The sequence below is a fragment of the Lactuca saligna genome, chromosome 3 (genome assembly GCF_052625555.1).
Source record: "Lactuca saligna cultivar CGN05327 chromosome 3, ASM5262555v1, whole genome shotgun sequence".
NCBI classification, from domain to species: Eukaryota; Viridiplantae; Streptophyta; class Magnoliopsida; order Asterales; family Asteraceae; genus Lactuca; species Lactuca saligna.
Window position 1 is genome coordinate 80,935,360 of NC_136419.1, and position 22,535 is coordinate 80,957,894.

Consider the following 22,535-nt stretch of genomic DNA (forward strand, 5'->3'; position numbering starts at 1 on the left):
TGCTCGTGTGGTTTATTTAGTGGTATGCATTGAACGGTTAGCTTTTATGAAGAGTTGTTGAATTCTTGATGACCCTTTAATGGTTAATAAGATACTTGATTGGTCCAAAAAAAAAGTTGTTGAAGATAAAGATTTATGACTCATTATCTTAGGAGTACTTGGATTAGATGTTACTCTTTTTTGGGGTTTTGGGTTTTGGTAAAAAGGAAAATAATTTTGGTGGATTTAAGCTTGCTTATGGTCAATTAGGTCGTATGTGTTGTTGAATGACAACCATTTATAGGATTTTTAACCGTAAAGAGGCTTGACATATGGAGAACTAATATTTTTTTTAAGGGAAGGTCTTCATGTGGCCATTGAAGATGTTATAGTTGTGAGTCGAAAAGGTGGCAAATAGTGATTTGACCATTTTACGCCTTTTTTTTATTCGAATGATGTGCTTTTCTTGGGAAAGTGGTCGGAGTGAAGACATCTCTAAAATGGTTTGGATGTTAAGTTATTTTTACTTGGTTTATGGCCTTAAATTGAACATTAGTAAATCAAATCTTTATGTGTCGTCATTTGATAAAGTTGGTAATTTATGGGTCTTACATGTAGCAAGGGAAACTTCATTTCCTTTATTTAGGCATTTTGATGGGGTGAATATGGCCATGGTGCAAAGGTTGGAAAAAAAAAAACTACTGCCAAATTTCAAAAAAGGTTATCCAAATATGTAGTAGGGGTGTGTTGTTGACCTCAGTTTTGACTTTTAAGGACCCTAGGGATATATTTCATTTCTTTGGATATTACTTTGCCTAATGTAAACAAGATTTGTTTGATTGGGTGGAGTCGTTTCGCTTATCTCCATCTAGAAAAAGGAGTTGAAGCAATCGACCTCAAACTCTTCAAATATTGGTGTGTATCTTCTTGTGTTGTTGCTTTTCCGAAGGCTTCGAAAGTGATACTCGAAGAAGTGATTCTATTTTTTATTCAATTGTCAACCATTTGTATAATTGGTTTGTTTATACTCGTACACTACTTTCTTGGTTAACTAAACTTCGTGTCTTCAAAACCCAGCCAATACAACTCATCTGTAATACACAAAGTCTTGATACTACGATGTATAATCTCATTTATTTCATTTAATATAACTTTTGTAATTATCAAACCATGTACAAAGCATGAGTCATTACTATATCACATAATAACGTTATATCATGGGTGTTGTGTTCATAAGAACCTTATTATTGACTCCAGCTCTATACAACTCCACCTTTGATTCGGTACTCACACAAACCTCAGTCCCAGCAGGTGCAAATAATGCGGAACCTTCCGACACTGATTCTTCCGATGATGATGTCAGCATTGATCCTTCTCCTGAAATAACCGCAAAAACCGCGGGCCCTGGGACAGCTGGAAAAACAACCGTCGCCCCTTTGGTCAACACACACCGGTCAACCTCAAACTCTTCAAATGGCGGCGTGTATCTTCTTGTATATGGATTTAAAGGCACCCCTTTCAAGATTTCAGGTAACCCCTGATAGATTTAATTTAAAACATAAAATTATTATTATTTTGAGTATTTGTCTAGATGGAAAATTACAGAAAAAACATATTTTGGTGCAGTTTAAGTGTTTAATCACCAAGACCATCTTCTACCTATTACACCTTTTTTTTTTTTTTTTTTAACTTTTGATGATTTTCAAAACAACCCTTGTATTTATTAGTTTTTTACAAATATGACACAGATACTTTTATTACTAGAACTTTACGAATTACATTATTAAAAAAGTATAACCAATTCAATATAAATAATATTTTATTGTCCGTTTTGTCCTGTTATATCAAATTTCACAAGTAATTTTTTATATCGATATTCTCCAAATTAACCAATATTACAAGAACTTTATAAATTGTATTGTTAGAAACGTATAACCAATTTAATATACATAATACTTTATTTTTCCAATCAACCCACAAAAATTTCACATTTTTTTCATAGTAACTTTCCAAATTAACCATTTTGTCCTGTTATATCACATTTCACCGGTAATTTTTTAATTTTATTTGTATCGATAATTTTCCAAATTAACCAAAACCGGTTAATTCAGAAAAAGATCCGAAACTTTTATGTTTTGATTGGAAAAAGATAAAAGTATAAATGCTTGTTAAACAACAAAATTTTCCCAAAACACAATGGTTTTTACTTTTTACATGACATGGCCATTTGTGAATTACCCAAAATACCCATGAAGAAATATAGGGATTATGAAGTAACCTGATTATAAGTAAGCATGGAGCAAAGTATTTTTACATCCATATACTTTGGAGTAAGGCCAGCACGAACAACGTTGTCGGAAGCCGCCATGCATTCGACACACTCACCAGTTAAATAGGCGTGGGGCTCATTTGCTCCTATATATAAAGCTTCGCCAGGGTTTAATTTCAAATGGTTAAAAAGTAAGGCGGCTAAAACCCCAACATCATTAGGGTATTGTTTCTCAAGCTTCAACACCAATTCTTCTTTACTACTTAACTGCCTTATCTAATAATTAAAAAAAAAAAAAAAATCATTTGTGAGTAAAACCACCACAATTTAATACAAGTACCATTTAAAAAAAAACAATAATTATTAAATAAATCATACCTCCTTTTCCATATTTAGACGAGTAATTAATCTTGACAATGTTGTGGAAATTGTCTCTCGATCAATTGACATGAGTTTTGTAAAAATTGACCAAAGAACTGGATCTTCTTTCACATCTCCATTTTCATTCCCAATCACTTCATTAATTTCTGGAACACTTTTAAGCACAAGATCAAGTTCCTATAAAAGTTTAAAGGAAAAAATTATGAGAAAGTAAATCGTAAAATGAATAAAAGATTAGAATTTTACCTCAGAACTAATGAACCCACATAAGGCTTCAAATTCTGTTAATGCTAAAGCCATTTCAGGCTTATGGTTTGCATCTTTATACATATTTGGTTGCAATTTATGAAGGATTTCTGCTAATTCTTTATCTGGATGAGCTTGAATTGATAATGATCGACCCACTGAAAGAACCTGATACACATGTACAGTGGGTTTCTATTTATAGTAAGATAACAACTACATAACCCAAATAAGGAAAGTAAATATTAGTGATCGTAATTGATCTTTCTTCTACACGATTCTTAGCTGGAGGTGAGCTGTGGATATCTATTTGTTACAGATTTTCTAAAATTAGGTTTCGAAGTTTCAAGATTTTGGAAAGCTTGTTGCAGATGAATGTGATGAGAAGCCATTTTGACCATTTTATAGCATATTAAACTGATTTCGTAAAAGGGTATTCGATTATAGACCAATTTGCTAATCGTTATCAATCTTACAAGCAATCATTCAAAAAATTGATTGTAACTTGGAGTAAATAAGCGTGATAAGGAAGAAAAAGGCGTCAAATTTGATCATGGAAATCGTAGTAACGATGTGATTGCGATTCGCAAGTGTTCTTCAGAAGAATAGGAGTCGTTCGTTATAAAAATGCACAAATTATAGAATCCTAATGTCGTAATTGTAGGTTTTTATCGTGAATAAACAAGAATTAACTGATCAATTTCATGTTTCCTTTCGAGATTTCATAAAATTCGAATACGTTGATTCCACAAAAACCAGATACAATTAGAAATTGATCAGAAAAACGACATGGAGGAGTAAGGAATTAAAATTGATTACCTTTAATAAGAACGGAAGATCACGTCCCCACTTCTGAACAACAACGTCACCCAAAACGTTAGGGTTTTGCAAAATCCAGTTCTTCAAACTCACATTATCAGTTTCTTCAACAAACGAGGGTCCGGAAACATGAGTACCAATCCAAAACTCAGCGTAATGCTTGTTTTCCTCAATTTGACCCCCACAATTCCTTTCAAACAGCCTGGCAACCCTCGAATCGTAGCCAATTCGACCCCAATCGTAGTTTTGAACCGAACATTTGAGCTTCACAAGGTGTTTTTCGGGGTTGTCTCCGTTAACCTCCATCGTTCGTTTCTGGAGATGAAAGATTGTTGTAGATATGAAAGAAATGGGGAGCTGTAACCGCTTTTTAAAGAGAAGTAGATAGAGGGAAAAGTTGAAATGAGAATGTCAATGTGTGTGCGTTTCCATGAATGACGGTGGCATTTTGGAGTTTTGAAGTCATCGTTTTCTTGGGAGTACCAAAGAGATTTGCATTGGAAGACTCATCTACAAGTCTACAAGAATGGTTGAGATATTTGCTGGAATCATCTTTAGGTTTAACACCATAACCAAATTTGCACCTCCTGGATAGGGTTTTGACATAAATGGATTATAAGTTTTTTTAGTATAAAGGGGGTTAAGCAAAAATGTTTGGATTTGTTTATTTGGTGGTATTTAAAATCTTAATGATTGTTTGATATATATTTTAACTTGGGTTGATAATAAGTTAGGTTTGATTTTCAGATTCAAACAGTTAAAAATCTCTTGTCTGATCTTATAAACTTTTATATGTATGGTTGTACATAATTTAGTCAAATCTGATTTCATTAGTAACTATCAAATAACTTTTAAAAAACAATAATATAATTTATTGTTTTGAAGTTGTTAAAGTTTGATACTTTGATGTGAAATGGCCAAAAGTTATATCTATATATTATATGGAAATTGTTGATCAAAAGTTATATTTATATATATGTAGTTGATGTGATAAATTTGATATATTAAGGGTTAAAATAAGGGTAATAGGTAAATTGGCTTTTTTATTAATAATAAATATTTTTATAAATTAAAAAGAACAACTCATTAAAAATTATTTATTGAAAATGATAAATATTTTTTATATTATAAAATACTTATTAGTATAACAAACTATGATAAATTAATAAACACTTAATAATCTTGTACCACCTTCAAATAATTAAGTTTTGATTTCATAAATGTTAGTATTCAAATGTCAACTTTAAACAATTATGCATTGGATTTTTTTTTGTATATTGAAGTATTCAATTTTGAATGTTTGATAAAAGCTCACTTTAGTTTACTTTTTATATTTTAAGAGTGACAATCAAATTGAAAGAATCATGTAGGAATTTGTGGGAAAAATGTCATTAGGTTAAATGTGGACATAGACCATGTTTTAAATTAAACAATTGATTGTTTCATTATTGAACTATGGTTTTTCATGTTTATAATATGACAAATTAAAAATATATGGTATGTTTGTTAAAATTAGTTGGTATTTGAAAATTAAAAGCCAAGACTAGCTTTTATTTGTTTAAAAGTATTCAACAAAAATAATTTTATTTTTTGAAAAATGTAAAAATACATTAAACATAAAATATAAACCTAAAAGCTTCTAAAATCTATATGAGAAAGTTTTTAAATATGAAGTTTGTTATTTAAAATAAAAGTTTTAAACTCATACTCTCACATAAAGCTTGCACTTTAAATTGAGATTCTCTTAAAAACAAACAACTTCTAAAATCTTTCAAAAACCCGTGGCCTAACATATTATAACATGCTATTTGTATATTATTTTTTGCATTTTAATTGCGATGATATGCAATAATATGTTGCTCTGAAAATAATCTTCTTTCAAATATGTTTTTTTAGTTCTACTTATCATAAGGGGCGGATCTAATATGTAGTACGGATTTTTCTTAAATTTTCTAGTCAAATGTAAATTTAGTGAAACCCCTTAGAAACCCGTTATGAATCCATCACAAAGTCTAATAGCTATAATTTTAGTGTAAATTCATTGGTTTAGTAACAATTTTATGCCATAAACTGTCGTCGAAAATGAATTTTTCTAGTTACAAAAATTGTTCAACTCCTAAATTTTCTTTTTGGATCCGTCACTGTTTATTTATTATGTCCTCGTGGAATTTATAATTATAATCATTTTGTCAAATATTGAAAATTTATTTATTATTGAATTTAATTAATTCATAATGAATAATTTTGTTGGATTCAAATAATCTCTCAAAACATAATTATCTTGTTTAAAAAAATAAATCTCGAACTAGCTTTAGGATATCATATTTGCAAGATGTTTTGATGTTTCCCTTTCAAGCATGCTTACTATGGTTTTAGAAATCAAAATCAATAATTTTACTTATAGTTTATCAAAGTAAAATCCAATTTGCTAGACATTACAAAATTAATTATTTTATTTTAAAATCGCAACAACCAGTCTCAATTCTCAAAAAAATATTAATTAAAACTAACATTGAGCTTATTAAAAAAATAATCATTTTTTTAGTTTCTAAAAAATAACCATTTTAGTCATAATGTTTCATTTAAGACTGTTTTTTTGAAAATACTATTTTTAATAATGTCTCAAAATTTCATTGAAGTGTTTTTAATATCGTAGTTCTCAATCAAATATATGATTTTAAGCAATTTTATTGTTTATACTTTTATTTTTCCATGTCGATTTAATATGTTGTTAGATTTTAGTAATATATATATATATATATATATATATATATATATATATATATATTCAAAATACCAAAATTGTTCATCAGATTTCAAACTTGTTATTAAAATATCAAATTCTTTTTTTTAAATTCAGAATTCCAAACCAAATGATTTTTTATCATAAATTCTTATTATAGTCCATCTATAATTACTCATTTCAAACTTGTTGGTATTTTTCCAAAAAAAAAAAAAAACTTTAATATTAATTCAATTTATGATTAGTTTTACTAATATCCCCACATCAATCAATCACTTTACGCATCACTCCAATTTGATAAGGGGTTCAATCAAAACTTTATAAATATGAAGGGTAGGTACTGCAATTTGATCAAACTTCGAGGGTGACTGAAGTATCTATGACTTCATTTAATCGCCAACGTGGCGTGTGACGAGAGCAGCCATAAATAGTTAGCGGTTGGGTGGTGCACTGGACGTGGTGGCGGTGGGATGGTGTATTCTAATGGCGTGGGCAGTTGCAATTGAGATTTTGACGGTTGGGCCCACCTGATGGCGACATAATGCAATTGGGCCTACTTTTAGGCCCATTTTTGATTATATATATTCTATCACATGTGGTGTTTGGCACATTTTTTTAGTGGTTTTGTGATCAGATAAATCGATTAGATATTCTATTTTACTACTCGTTGTGTTTTGACTTTGAATGTGTCTTTGGTTTTGAATTTGACAAAATCTATCATCAATGTAACATATAAGCTTAATTTATTATAATTACCTTTCATTGTGACATATTTATGACCCTGAAAGAGTGTGTATCTAGATGTAGTAGAAACTTTAAATTTCATGATATGGGTGTTATTTTAAATATTTTATTTTGATATTCTTTTAAACTTAACTAGTCATATCTGAAATTATGTTTTTTTTCTTTTTATTAAAACACATACTAAACATGCCAAAATTCATATAAATATTTTATTTTAATTTTCTTTTAAAATTAACTAGTCATATCTAAAATTATGTTTTTTTTTCTTTTTATTAAAACACACACTAAACATGCCAAACTTCATATATTTTGATTATCTACAAATATGATTTAAGTTTTGGCATACTTTTTCAAAATTCAAGAGTTTCGTAATTTGTTTCATAACAAAATTCCATTAACTTAGTGATGCAAATTATTTTAACACTAACATCGGAAACTGAAATAAAATAATGATTCAATAAAAGTTAACTATTTTCTTAAAATTGCGAGTCAATTATTTTAAGATCGAATAATAACATGATTCAGATGTAATCTACAAACCAAATTCTAAACAATAATTTTCAAAAGAAAAACGTTGTGGTTAGTTTATAGCTGTTATTTGTTGAAAAAAAAAACAAATTTTGATATATTCAATTTTTTTTTAAACAAAAATAAAGTGTTTTTTTTTAACGAAATAAGATTTGGTGACAAAAAGTTTAATAATCAACTACTTAATCGCTTTAGGAGAAGAGTTGATATGTGGCCGGAGGAGAGGGAGCATCACGTGGTAGAGCATTCAATCGTGTAGGCTCAACATGCATTTTGTATTTTTCTTATTTTAAGAATCCAACTTTCGACTTTTATTTATAAATATAAAAAAAAAAAAAATGGAGAGAATCATATAAATGTCATTGTGTGTTTTCGGATTTATGTCAAATTAAAAAACAAATCTCAGTTAATAATTCGATGAGATAGTTATAAAGATTAGATATAACTATCTTTAGTGCAATTCACCAATAATCGTCACGAGAAAGGAGCAAAAGTCTGGATTAAAGGACATGTTCTACACACAAATAAAAAGTTCAAGTAATTAGGGCATAGGATCAATAAGGATTGAGTAGTAGATGTCAAAGATTAATTTTAGTTATTGCTGGTATTTGTATGTCTAATCATTTCCTATAATTTTATGTGTGTGTGTGTGTGTTTTTTTTTTTGAGGTATCATGTAACATCCCGACTTCCAAGTATATAATTTATTTATTAAAAGACAAAATCCCCTTGGAACTCATTGAGTTGATGACCTCAACTTGACGTATAGAAAGCTCTTTGGCCGTAAATTTTTTTGGATCAACTCGACGAGTTGGCAGCTGGATGAGAAACCCTAAATCTTAGGGTTTGCACCCTATATAATCTTCTTAAGTCTTTGAGACTGTTCTCTTATCAGCCTCCCAAACCCTAATATCGACCTTGTGAGCCCTAATCTTCATTTCTTCTCATATTGTGAGTTAGTATGGCATTTTGGAGCAGAGAATGAGAAGATTGTGTAAAAGAAGTAAGGGTCTAGCAAACAAAGCCTTTGGTTTCCATCTTGGCATTCTTGTGGACTATTGTGAGTATTCAACACCCGATTTTTATCTTTATGTGTAGCTAGATCTCAAGTTTTTGCCCTTTTCCTTCTTTATTCTTGGTTGTTGCATGCATAGGCTTCATAAAGGTTGCAACATTATTAATCTCCAGGCCTTATAGTGGGTTAGATCTGGGTTTTTGTCAAGCTTTGATGCCATGCATGGATTTTAGGGCATATTTTCCCCTTTTTGGCCTATTTTGACTTCAAGCCATGCATTGGACATGCATGTCCATAAAGCATCAATCTTTGGGACGTTTTTGAGGTGAGAGCCTCTCCTGGAAAGAATGGGTTCCAGATCTCTAGGGATTTAGGCTTAATGGTTTAAGCCTTTGAGTTTCAAGCCTTGGATAAGAGCCTTTGAGCATTTGGGATAGCCCAAAAGGATAAAGTTGGAAACTTTATCCTTTAAGACACATTTGGAGTTCAGATATGAGCCTTAGAGTCCCCATAATCGATGGATCATCTGAATGTGCTCAACAGGGGAAAATCGTCGAGTTGTCCAGCCAACTCGACGAGTTGGGTAAGGTTTTCCTGGCTTTCCAAGTTCTAAGGGAACTCGACGAGTTGCTAAGTGCACTCGACGAGTTAGGTCAACATGGACTGTTGACCTTGACCGTTGACTAAGTTTGACTTTGTGGGCATTTTTGGGTATTTCGGGGTTTTGATAGAAATGGTCACATGTTGATTGAAGGCATTTGAGTAAGGAGCTGAAATTCAAGAGTTGGATCTTATCAGTCATTGCTGCTTGTGAGGTGAGTTTCCTCACTATACTCATGGGTAGAAGGCACCAATGTCGACCCTTTTTGGATTATTATCCTAGTTATCTTAGGATGCTAATATGTTGTTATGATCTATTAGATTGGCATCCTGATAGATAAGATGATGTTATGCTTATTGATCAGTATGATATGTGCTTGTCTGTTGATTGATTATGCATTTATGAGTTATATATATGTCAACATGTGTGTGTGGTTGGGTTGTGGTGGTCTTCCTTTGTGCTGAAGGCCAACAGACCCAGGGCAGCCCAGATAGACGGTAGGCCTACGAGGCAGTCCAGTCAGGCCAAAGGCCCAACGAGTGGTATGGATAGGTTGTAGGCTCTGCGAGGCGGTCCATCCGCGCCGAAGGCTCGGGAGCGATCCAGATAGGCTAAAGCCTCGTGAGGCGGTTTAGTTAAGCTGAAGGCTTATATGTGCATGTTGTTGTTGGTTATGTTATGTCTTGGTATTTTGGGGAGGATTCACTAAGCTTTTGGGTTTACAGTTTTGGTTGTGTTTCAGGTATTTCAGATGATTGTGAAAAGACGAAGGCTTGATCGTGCACCTCCTCGTATTTCATGTTATGATTTTTGCGAAAAACTCTGATGTGAAACCCATTTTGAAAACATATGTAATAAATGATGGTTTTTGGATTTATGTGAAAGTTTTAAAATTTTCAAAATTTTTCGGATGTTACATATCATATGTAAATAGTCTATCTAGTTAGTAGGGGTGTGCAAAAATTAAGTGATACAATTTAAACCGACATATCCAATTACAAATCGACTACTACACTTTCCAATCACAATTAAATTGGATCGTTTTCAAATTTCAAATTTAAATTGTTTTTTTATGATCTTAGAAATCTAATGGATAACCAAATCCAGCTGATCCAACGTTTGTCCAATTGAATATCCAATATCATTATTCAATAAAAATAATAATAAATTATTCAATCGATCCAATTTTATTATCCAATTATCATAATTATATTTATGTTTTGTTTTTTAATTGGATAAAAAATGTATAAAATTTTGTTGGTCATTGGATAACCAATCAAAAATATCCAAGAGATAAAACGGATTCAATCAAACATCTCATTGGATTCGTTTGGTTCGGTTGTCTATACCAAATTAGATTTGATTGAATCGATAAACAAAATTTGATATCCAATGGATAATCGAATTGGATGAATTCGATCAAAATATATCGGATTTGAAGTGATGAACAACACTACTACCAAGGGTGGAAATATAATTGTTTACACGTTGAATCATCCTACTTTACCCCACGACCTCGTGTGGGAAGTGATTATTGTTGTAAAAAGAATATGTTAAATAGACTCATATTTTTGTGAAATTTCAAAAGGGCAAAATAGCTTAATAAATAAATAAATAAAGGAGAAAGTGACATCATCTAGAAGACTAGAACATAATCAACACAATTTGTAGTATCATACAAAGATGAAAGAGAATATATACTTAAAGTTTACTTGTGGCTTTATATGCTCGAATAATTATATACGATATATTTGAAACGTAGTCCGTTGGTTTTCAAATAAGGAATAAATAATCTATAATCATTGAACTTTTATGATATTATTTGGTAATATATCTTTTATATTATTTTTTCTTATGTTGTTATAACTATTCCGTATTATTTAAATTTAATTACACCTTCCGACATAAATAAACACAATAAAAGATGATCGTTCTAACATGTTTATTTATAATTTCCCCACAACTGGTTGGTGGTCTAGACGAAATAAAGAAAAATATAATTTTCCTAAGACTATAGAATGTATTCTTCAAAAGCTATAAAGAGTATTCACCGCTAACTATTTACGGGGTGTTTGACAAATGAGCTTATTAGCCTATCAGCGGTTCCACAATACTATAAGTTAAACAAAAGGTTTGGATAAAAACAACTTATAGTTGTGGCAAACCACTAATAAACTATTTTTTTCATAAGTTACATCTTTCTAAACTAATAAGCAATAAATAGTTTTGTCAAACACTCTCTTAATTAATGTAGTTGGTGTCACCTCATCATCACATCCAACCAATAATCAATTAATATATCTACCTCTCCACATCATTTTTATTTAAAATTAAATTAAAAACATAGATTTTTTAAACTAGCTTTTCATTCATTAAAAAAACAAGAATTAAAACAAAAGACAAAATTTAAACATAAAAAACTACCTCCTATTCATATATTTCGCTCGGATTGATTATTTCATTGCGAGAAAAATCTTCAAATATTTGCCCTAGTAGTCGTCAACTTTCAATTTCAATATCTTCAAATCATTTTTCATTTGAAACATCGTTTGCACGTCTTGAAACGATGTTACACATCTAGCATTTTTTGTTCCACCCAACCTATCATCAACATTAGGATTGTTGTGGAAAAGGTTGTTGATACGACGAGAAATGCTTATAAGATTGTTGAAAAAGCTAAGTTTGTTGGATAGGGGAACCTCCTTGAAGCAAATTTATAACATCACCTTGAGGTGATTTCATGTTCGGATATTGGCAATGAGTTGTATCTAACGCAAAAGCGTTATCGGACTTGCGGTTTCAAGAACTTGGTGAGTAATTTTGATTGGGATCCATGTAGAACTGGAAACGAAGCGGGTTTTAACCATGTTCTGCTTCAAACCAGTGCAAAGTTAATGGGTTTAGATCATATTTTATTATTTGTTTACCTGTTAACAAGGGTTTGGATCATATTTTATTATTTGTTTACCTGTTAACAACTCGTACCTGTTAACCCTTTTATTAAAAGGATCGGGCTTGGATCACTATCGATCTGAGCCGCTTATGACCCGCCTCATCTAAAATTTTAAACTACACATTTATTATTTATAAGTTGTACATTATCACCTATACAGTGTTCTGTACAGGAATCGGGGAGTTCGATCATTCCATTTTCACTTTTCAGTCCCTAATGGTCGAATTCCAGTCGACTCCCAATACAAATAAACATGTGAAATTAGTATTACAGTCACAATTAAAAACCAAGAACAAGAAGAAAAGGCTTCAATCTATCTCGTTTTATAGAAGAGTTTTTTGCAATCAACATTACACAATCAAGTTTGTTTTCTAAAATTATAATATAATCGATTAATTTTACCTTCTTTACTCCAACTGTGTGCTTATTGAAATCGAATTATTGAAATCGTAACCTATTGAAATTATTTGTTGCTGCCTTACGAGTTACTAAAATTGTAACATCCGAATCCCGAGGTAATTCAAATTTCAAAATTCTAAGTATTTAGAGTTGCCATGGCTTGGGGGAAAGAGTCATGGCGTGGAATTTCAAGAAATATCGCGAGCTCATTTAAGGACGCCACGGCATGGCAACCCATGGCCACGACATGGCAGTGGTTTAATGAGAAGTCCTAATATCCGGTGTTTGCACCCTATTTAAAGGAATGTGATGGCTAGGATTGGTCACCCTCATCCTCCATCACACTCTCTCAACCTCCAAGCAAAACCTAATGTAACATCCATAAAATCGCAATAAATTTAAACTTTTAAAATCAATCAAAATTCATAAAACATTTACAAGTCATGGTTTTCAAAACATTTTCCAAACATCAGAGATGCCTAAAATCATAAGTCATAAACAAGAGGATGTGTATGGTCACACCTTCGCCTTCTCGTGGTCATCTGAAGTACCCGAGACATAACCCAAAAACTGTAAGTCATCGCTTAGTGAGTTCCCATAAAATACCACCACATAAACATAATAGCAAACAACATGCATACAGAGCCTTCAGCCTGACTGGAGCATCGTATCGCCCTATAGACTATCTGAAATGCTCACAAAACCTTCATCATGATTGGAACGCCTCATCGGGCCTTCAAACTATCTGGACCATTCTCTAGGCCATCGGCCTGACTAGTACACCTCTCAGGTGTGCAGTCTATCCGGGACTGTTGGATTAGTTTCTAAGTCTATAACTATTTTGGTATGTACTTGACCCGATGGTGCATGGTCCTTTTGGGTTGCCTTCACCAAAGCAACTTGATAGGATGAATTATGAAGAGAAAGGATTAATTATGATTTATTAATATATTATGAGAATAATATATTAAAGGAAAAATCATATTGTTTAATTAATATTAGTCAAGAATTAATTGACAATTAAATTTGTGGCTAAAAGAGATTAATTAAACTTAAGCGACTAGAACTGTAATTATAAGATAACTGCATTTGGGCTATGGATCACCTTGGAATAATAGGTTGGACGAATTCTATGGGGAAACCCATTAGAAATCGTCCAAGGGTTATTCTAAAAGGGTCAATGGGCTGCTTAGGGCTTAAGCAGTCAAATTAGGGTTTCCTAGTTGAATACCCTAATAGCCTACATGTATATATAGTACCCTTAAGCCCCAAAAACGTGGCTAAGAGTTCCACTAGGGTTTCTGGACGTTTTGGGCAGCCTCCTCTCTCCTTATTCTTCATCCTTTTGCTCTTGGTGTTTGTGAACCATTAGAGGAGTGACAATTGTGACTCTAAGCTTTCTAAAGTCATTACAAGGAGGATTTGAGATTGTTATTGCTACATAACAATCAAAGGTAATTCTCTAAACCCTAATTTCAGCTTATAATATGTTAGATCTAAGATTGTAAGTCTTGGATACATTGCATGTACAACAGAGAAACCTAGATCCAAGCATTAGGGTTTGCATGAGCACATATGATGTTCTTATGGCTAAAACCCATCAGGGACACCATGGGTCTCTTGGCCTTCAGTCTACACTGGTTCGCCTCAACCTAACTACACACACACACCATGTCTATAACGCCCCGACTCTCAGGTGATAATTTTATGTCTTTGATTTTCATTAAATTGCAAGGTCTACTAGACGAGTTGTATGCCCTGACTCATCGAGTAGAAGCGGATGGGGCCACGTGTTTAAGTGACATACTCGCCGAGTCCAAGTTAGGACTCTACGAGTAGGAGCTGGAGGATGAAACCTTAATTTTTGGGCTTTTGCACCCTATTTAAAGGATCATAAGCCTCCTTTAGCCCCCTTACAACCTCTTGAGAGTCTAGCAAACCCTAATACATGTGTGTGTGTGTGTGTGCTTCACTCTTTTGTGTTTCAAGCTTTGAAAGGTGGATATTAGTGAGGAGAGATTGGAGAGCAAGTGGCTAGAAGCAAGGAACGCATGGGGATCTGAAATCTACCTCAATTAGCATTTTTGGAAGGTATCAAGTCGTTTCCTTGACCTCGTTTCATTCTAGATCTCATTTGGTTAAAGATTTGGGCTTTTCTAGAATATTAAGAAGTTATTCTTAGGTATGAGCTAAGATCTGAATTTGTAACTTCAAATTTGAACTCTCTTTGGTCTGTAAGCCCATAAAGCTTTCAACTTTAGCAATTATGAGCCTCCCCTTAAGTGTAAAACTCCATTGCAAGCTTGGTTTTGACATTATGATCCTTGCATGCACGTAAAGTTTGCAACTTTACGTGATACACATGCCTTGGGGAGTTGGATCTGCATTATGGGACCTTAACATGGCTTAAAAAGCATCTGAATGGATAATGGACTGAAGGGACTCGGCGAGTTGCATGGCTAACTCGACGAGTCTGATGAAGATTGTCGTGTAAGGACTTCTGCATGGACTCGGCGAGTTAGTGGGGTGACTCGGCGAGTCGGCTTGGGTTTTTCCTAACATTTGGACATGCTTGGACTCGGCGAGTTGTAGGGAAACTCGATGAGTAAGTGGGGGTTTTCACGACTACTCGAGTTCTGGAAGGACTCGACGAGTCAGTGACTGCACTCGAAGAGACCTTGACCGTTGACTTTGACCTTGACCAAGGGTTGGCTATTTGACTTATGGGGTATTTTGGGAAGTTGGAAATTTATGAGTATGGTTCTATGGTGAATATAGGTGGTAGAGTTTATGGAGGTGATCCGAGAGTTTGAGCTTATCTTTTGAGTTGACAATTGCGAGGTGAGTTATCCTCACTATACTAAAGGGTCTAAGGCACTAAGGCCAACCCTTTTCATATTGTTATCCTGATATATATTGTTATGATCTGTTAGATCGGTATCCTGGTAGATAGGATGTTATATGCATGATCTGTTAGATCGGTAACCTGGTAGATAGGATGTTATATGTTGTTATGACTTATTAGATCGATATCTTGGTAGATAGGATGATATATGATGTTATGATATGTTAGATCGGTATCCTGGTAGATAAGATGTTATATGCTGTTATGATATATTAGATCGGTATCCTAGTATTTAGGATGATATATGTTGTTATGATCCGTTTAATCAGTATCCTGGAAGATGGGATGTTATATGCTATTATGACCCGTTAGATCAGTATTCCTGGTAGATAGGATGTTATATGTTTCTATGATCTGTTAGATCAGTATCCTGGTAGATAAGATGTTGATATGCTATTGATCTGTTAGATCGGTTTGTTGTCTATAGACTGTTATGTGATTATTTGTTATATTGGGTTGGGTTGAGGCAGTTCTGCTTTGTGCTGAAGGCCAACATACCCAACAAGCGGTTTGGATAGGCTAAAGTGTTAGATTAGTGTCTAAGTCCATAACTATTTTGGTATGTACTTGACCCGATTATGAGCATCGTCCTTTTGGGTTGCCTTCACCATAGCAATATGTAGGATGAATCAAGGAGAGAAAGGATTGATTATGATTTATTAATATATTATAAGAATAATATATTAAAGGAGAAATCATAATGTTTAATTAATATTAGTCAAGAATTAATTTTGTGGCTAAAAGAGATTAATTAAACTTAGGGGACTGAAATTGTAATTATAAGATAATTGCAATTGGGCTATGGATCACCTTGGAATAATAGGTTGGACGAATTCTATGGGGAAGCCCATTAGAAATCGTCCAAGGCATGTTCCAGAAGGGGTCCATGGGCTGCTTAGGGCTTAAGCAGTCAAATTAGGGTTTCCTTGTTTGATAACCCTAATTGCCTAAGTATATAAGGAACCCTTGGGCACCAAAAACGTGGCTATCACTTGGATTAAGGTTTCCAGCCATTTTTGGTGCCTTCTCCCTCCTTCCTCTTCATCCAAGTTGCTTAGTGGTGTTTGTGACTCCATTAGAGGTGCAACACTTGAGGCACTAAGCTTTCTGAAGCTAAGGATTGATTGTTATTGCTATATAACAATCTAAGGTCAGATCTAAACCCTATTTAATGTTAATATGATTAATTGTATGCTAGATTTAGGGTTTATTGCTATATAACAATCTAAGGTCAGATCCAAAAGCTATTAAGGTTTGCATGTACACCATATGATTGATGTTTTGCTTAAAACCCATCAGTGGTATCAAAGCCTAGGGCTGTTTTCTAGTGAATTTGATGCTTAATTGATCGATATTTGACTAAAAATCGAATTTTTTGGCTTTTGCATGCCTGACTCGCCGAGTCACTTGGTGAACTCGCCGAGTCGACTGTACTCGACGAGTCAGCGGGTCTGGCAGGCTGTTTTCGCGATTTTCTTGTTGTTTTGGCTTAGGATACTTACCATAAATGTTTTTAATTCATAAAATCCAATTTTTTTTTATTGATTTTTGGTTAATATCCTTACCAAAATTGAAGATAATTGTCAAATTTAGATAATCTTTTGTTTTATTAGATAAATATTGATTATTTGTAATTTGGATTTGAATTATCTTGTGAAAAAGTTTCAAATTGCACCCTTTAGGTTTTATAGTTTAAGTTTGAACTTAAAAGTTTTGGTTTTGAAATTTAAATAAGTTAAACCCTAATGTTTTGAAAACTTTCAAAACTTGCCCTCAAGTTTTGGATTTTAAAATTTAATTAAAAGTCTTAATTTGATATTTTAAATTCTAAAACCCTAGTAATTTGAAAAGTTCAAATCACACCCTTATCATTTTATTAATTAATTAAAGTATATAATTAAAAGAGATTTAATAAACCCATAAATTTTGGTTTACATTTAATTAAAATAAAGTATAATTTACTAAATTTGACCACCTGGTTTCGGTTCCCATTTGTATTCACATTTCCACTACGAGTCATTGCCATCTTGATCTATACACCGAATAAGGTGAATCGAGATCTTTATTTAGGATTGACGTTTAAATCATCATTATCACTCCGAAACGTTTATATGCTAGTTCTAATATCGTAGTCGTACATTTAGAATAATATAGGGTTTTCAACCCACAATAATATAATTATTATGTTTAAACAATCAAACAATCAACCCAATTACCCATCCTCATTATCTTCTTTAGTCTTAATGATCTACCCTAAGAATCAGCTATTCCTCATTCACTCATTCCTAAGGATCGTCCTAAGGAATCGGCACGAAGTCCATTGCTGCCACAGTTTACACAACGGGCACTAAGTCTGCATAGTCACCAGGGTTTAGGTATCAAGTCTGCATGATCACCATGGTTTAGGCATCAAGTTTGCATGATCACCAGGGTTTAGGTATCAAGTCTGCATGATCACCAAGGTTTAGGCATCAAGTCTGCATGATCACCAAGGTTTAGGCATCACGTCTACATGGACGCCGGGGTTTAGAGTACACCCGGTGAACACATTGTTCACAACACCTATAGGTTGCGAGCCTGCTAGAGTTCCACTGGACTGTCTAGAATAGTTCATGGTTTTCATCCATACTCTGCTGAATGATGGGGCCATCGTTTGGGATAAGGCTTCTCATATCGTCCACCTCTCACCCCCACCTCGTGGTTTATAACACCTCTCAACTCATCATCCAACTCATATTCCATCTATTACATCTACCCATGTTTTACCCCAACATTATCGTAGATATAAAATACATATACAGTTTACATCATTTAAAACATGTATAAAATCGTTCATCTAGCATAGACAGGAAGTACTCAGATAATATGCACACATAGCACGTAATTTATATAAAATACTTCATATCTATCTGTAAGATAAAAGTAACTATGCACTCACCTGGGAAGGTGGTGACTCGACGCTTGGACAACACTTCGTTATTCTTAACACAATTTTCCTCGACAAAACCTAGTACCAATATGACTAGGGTTTAGTATGACGTTAACCACGACTAATTAATAGTCTAGCTATTATTATTATTATTATATAAGCGTTAAATAACACTCAATATAACTCATAATAATAGCTCAAATAATTAATTTAAGGTCCTAATAACATTAGTATATTGAAACATAAGTTATACTAAAGATAGGTTAGGCGTAGCTCACTTACAGCGGGTTTTATCGAAAATCGGGCTTCGCTGGAGTAGCGTTCCCGAGCCAAAATGATCTTTTCTCGGGACTCCAGGAGCCTCGGGGCTTTCTTCGGGTGCTAGGGGCTTTACCTAGACTTTAGGGGGCTTAAGGGAGGTTAGAGAGAGAAACTAGAGAGAGAAAGTGAGGTTTGAAGGTGTGAGGAAGTGAGGGAACCCGACACCTCTATTTATAGGGGTGCTGACTGATGGACTCGCCGAGTAGGAGGACCTACTCACCGATTTGGGTCATGTCGTAGCCTCCTGATGGTGCCACGTGTCCAATTCTGGTGGTGCCACGTCACCCCTATCGCATATCAGCCTTCAAAATTAGAAAAATCATAACTCTCGGATACGAGCTCCATTTTTGATGTTCTTTATATCCACACGTAGGTAAAAACAAGATCTACAACTTTCATTTAGACTTTGTTGGCTAATGCTCGACCGATATCAAATTTAACAGTAGGAGGAGTTTAGACTGCTAAATGACCGCGAAGAATTCGTAACTCCTTCATACGGAATCCGTTTTCGTCTATCTTTCTACCGTTGAATTCCTATTAATGAGATATTCAACTCTCATTTAGGTCGCATAAGCCAAAAACCGCTCGAACTAAAAATCGAGTTTCGGGTCGTGTACTGCTAAGCCAAATCTTAGAAAATTCATAACTTCCTCATATGAAGTCAGATTTGGGCGTTCTTTTCTGGACGCTCTCGGTTTAACATATTCTACGATTTTCTTTTAGATCGTTAAGGCTAAATATCACTCTATCATAAATTCACTATTTACGCTTCCTGGTGTCGTGCCGGTTCCATCGCGAAACTTCGACGGGTCATAACTTCTTCGTTATAACTCGGATTTCGACGCTCTTTATATGTACGGAAACCTTGTGACATATTCTACAACTTGGTTAAAATAATCTTTTGTCAAAAAGTCATTTTCGACCCCTATTATCTCTAAATTGACTAACCCGGATCTACGGGGGTTACAATTATCTCCCCCTTGGATGATTAAGTCCCGGAATCATCAACGAAATAGGGCTCGTATAATGACTCCATACATTATATCTTCATCCTAGGTAATAATTATAACTTCTATATTCCTTTGGATCTATCTTTTAGACTTATTGACTGCAAGTAGTACTCGATCTTACACCTGCTCTTTATCTCAGGTTAGACTCCAAATTATGACCTTCAAGTCACAATCTTGATCCTTACTGGATACAAGCTTAAGATAAGTTCTTTTATTACTACAATGGAACGATGTGTCATATTCTAATGACCTATCATCGTATGTTGCAATGCTTGGACTCGGGTATTTTAAAGTCAAATTCCAGAACATGCTATACCTTCCTTCATGTTCTAATCACATCTTAAAAGGTAGTATTTATAGCTACAAGCAATCATCGCGATACCTCCACCGATCACTTCGATTATCTTTTACTTCGATCCTATGGCTTAAGTCAGATGTTACATCGAACTTGGTTCTCTGAACCACGTAACATACTCATCGTATTCGGACTCAATTTGATATGACCACTAGGGTCAGAAATAGGGTTGCGCATGGGTCGGTTTTGGACCCCAACCCAACCCAACCCGTAAATGATCGGTTTCTGGTTTTCAGAACCCAATAGGGTCGGTTTCAGGTCGGTTCGGTTTCTCGGTTTCTGATATCGGTTTGGGCGGTTTCTCGGTTTCTTGGGTTCAACCCATACACTTACGGTTTCTGGGTTTAAACCCATGGGTTTTGGGTTTGAACCCATTTTCCAAAAATGTAACAATTAGTTAAATAATTAAAAATACACCTAAGCTTCTTTTATTTATTTTTATTTTTTTAATATACATACATACATACATACATACATACATACATACATACATACATACATACATATATATATATATATATATATATATATATATAACATAAAATAATCAGTAAAAAGCATCAGGTTTGCGGGTTTGCTGGGTCGGTTTCTCGGTTTTAAAGAGGGGTCGGTTTCTCGGGTTGTTGGGTCGGTTTCCGGGGGCAAAACCGAAACCAAACCTGGAAAGTCGGTTTTTTCAAATTTAAAACCCACACCGTCGGTTTTGATTCGGTTTCGGTTTCGTTGGTTTTTGTCGGTTTCTTGGTTCGGGTTTGCTCACCCCTAGTCAGAATAAAAACAATCTTCTTAGTCATTACCGAAATGATGGTAACGACATGCTTGAATAAAACGGACTCAATTATTGGCTTCTTGGTAACCTTGTGACTTTCCCTGATCCAAGCGTGAGTCCTGTGCTTCTGGTAGTATATGCATCTACTACCTTTCACACCAACTCATACTCGTCTCAAGTATTGTCTCGCAGTCCCCAAGTCACCATACAGGAAAATCACATAGCAGTTTAACACATCAGATAACAAAATGAAGGCTTTATTATTTCTTGAAACTATTCCATAGGTTTTCAAGTTCAGCCTAGATTATGCCTCTAATAGGCTACATCATATGGTTTTGTCTCTTTGGCTACCTCATAGCCTGATCTTCGGGTATGAATTCCTCATCCTTGGTTCCTCGCATTGTTTTCTGCTTCGTCGAGGATCATGTGGAATGCCCTTAGCCTTGGTGCCGTGTTTGGCCTTGCTGCCTCGTTTTTCTTTGGGAAATCCCTAGAAATATGTCCTTCTTTGTTACATCCATATCACACCTTCTTGTTGGGCGCACACTTGTTGGCGTAATGCCCTGTCTTTCCACATTTGTAGCAAGTCACCTCCTTGCTACACTTCTCGAAGTGCTTCTTTTTACACTTTTCGCACCACTTGGCTTCACCTCCTCCTCCTTCGTTAATCTTTGAGAATTTCCTTTCTTTGTTGGATTTTGAAGATCCTTCATGCTTCTTTTTCTCGCTAACTTCAGCTCTCTCCAGACCCTTCTCTCGTATCTGGGTCTCCACATTCATAGCAGCCCAGATGGCGGCTTTCAGAGTGGTAGTTTGCTTGAACATTGGACCAAAGTCGCTGGTAATCCAAGGGAAAATTTGTTAACCTTGGAGAGTTCAGTTGGTACGAGGTGAGGAACAAGCTTCATTTTCTCAGTAAAACTTGTTGTGTATTCAGTAGCGCTCATTCTTCCCTTCTTCAGATTTTGGAACTCGTTGTTGATCTCTAGAAGATCTTGCTCAGAGTAGTATTGCATCTTCAACTGCACCAGAAAATCCTCCCACGACATCTTGCTTGCTTCACCTTTGGGCATTGAATTAGCTAGTAGCTTCCACCAGCTTAGTACTCCAGATTTCAATAGAGGAACCGCAAGAGCGGTCTTCAGCCTGTTGATACACTCGCAACTCTCAAACATCGTCTCCATCTCAGAGATCCAGTTCATGACTTCCACCAGCATCGGGCTTCCAGATAGACTCGGTGGTCTGGACGCCATGAAATCCTTGTATTTGCATCCACGTCCATCATTTCCTCCATCCTGGTGGTTTTGCCTAACTATCGGTGGGTTGGCTTGACCAACAGTCCTACTGTAGTTTCTCTCCTCAATCTGCCCTTCATTCAACTCGGGTTGCTCGATCTGTATGGTCGCTTCCTCTCGATTTTGTTGGAGCAAACGTCTGGTTTCCTCCATTTGATGATCCAACATCGCCTGGATCATCACTTGCACTCTGGCCATTGTTATTGGCTCAGCAGCAGCTACCACAACCGATATTTGCTCAGTTAATGGGGGTTGGTTTCGGTTCACATTTGTATTCA

General features: G+C 34.5%; 1 protein-coding gene across 1 annotated transcript; it reads right to left on the reverse strand.

The window, feature by feature from the left end:
* Positions 1–1,094: 1,094 nt before the first annotated feature.
* Positions 1,095–4,198, reverse strand: DIN9 (Mannose-6-phosphate isomerase, type I). Its single transcript, XM_078985476.1, has 5 exons — positions 3,692–4,198; positions 2,876–3,043; positions 2,627–2,806; positions 2,258–2,524; positions 1,095–1,516 (listed from the first exon to the last, which is right to left on the reverse strand). The coding sequence occupies exons 1-5, from the start codon at positions 3,995–3,997 to the stop codon at positions 1,190–1,192; spliced, it is 1,248 nt and encodes a 415-aa protein (XP_078841602.1). The 5' UTR covers positions 3,998–4,198; the 3' UTR covers positions 1,095–1,189.
* Positions 4,199–22,535: the final 18,337 nt, after the last annotated feature.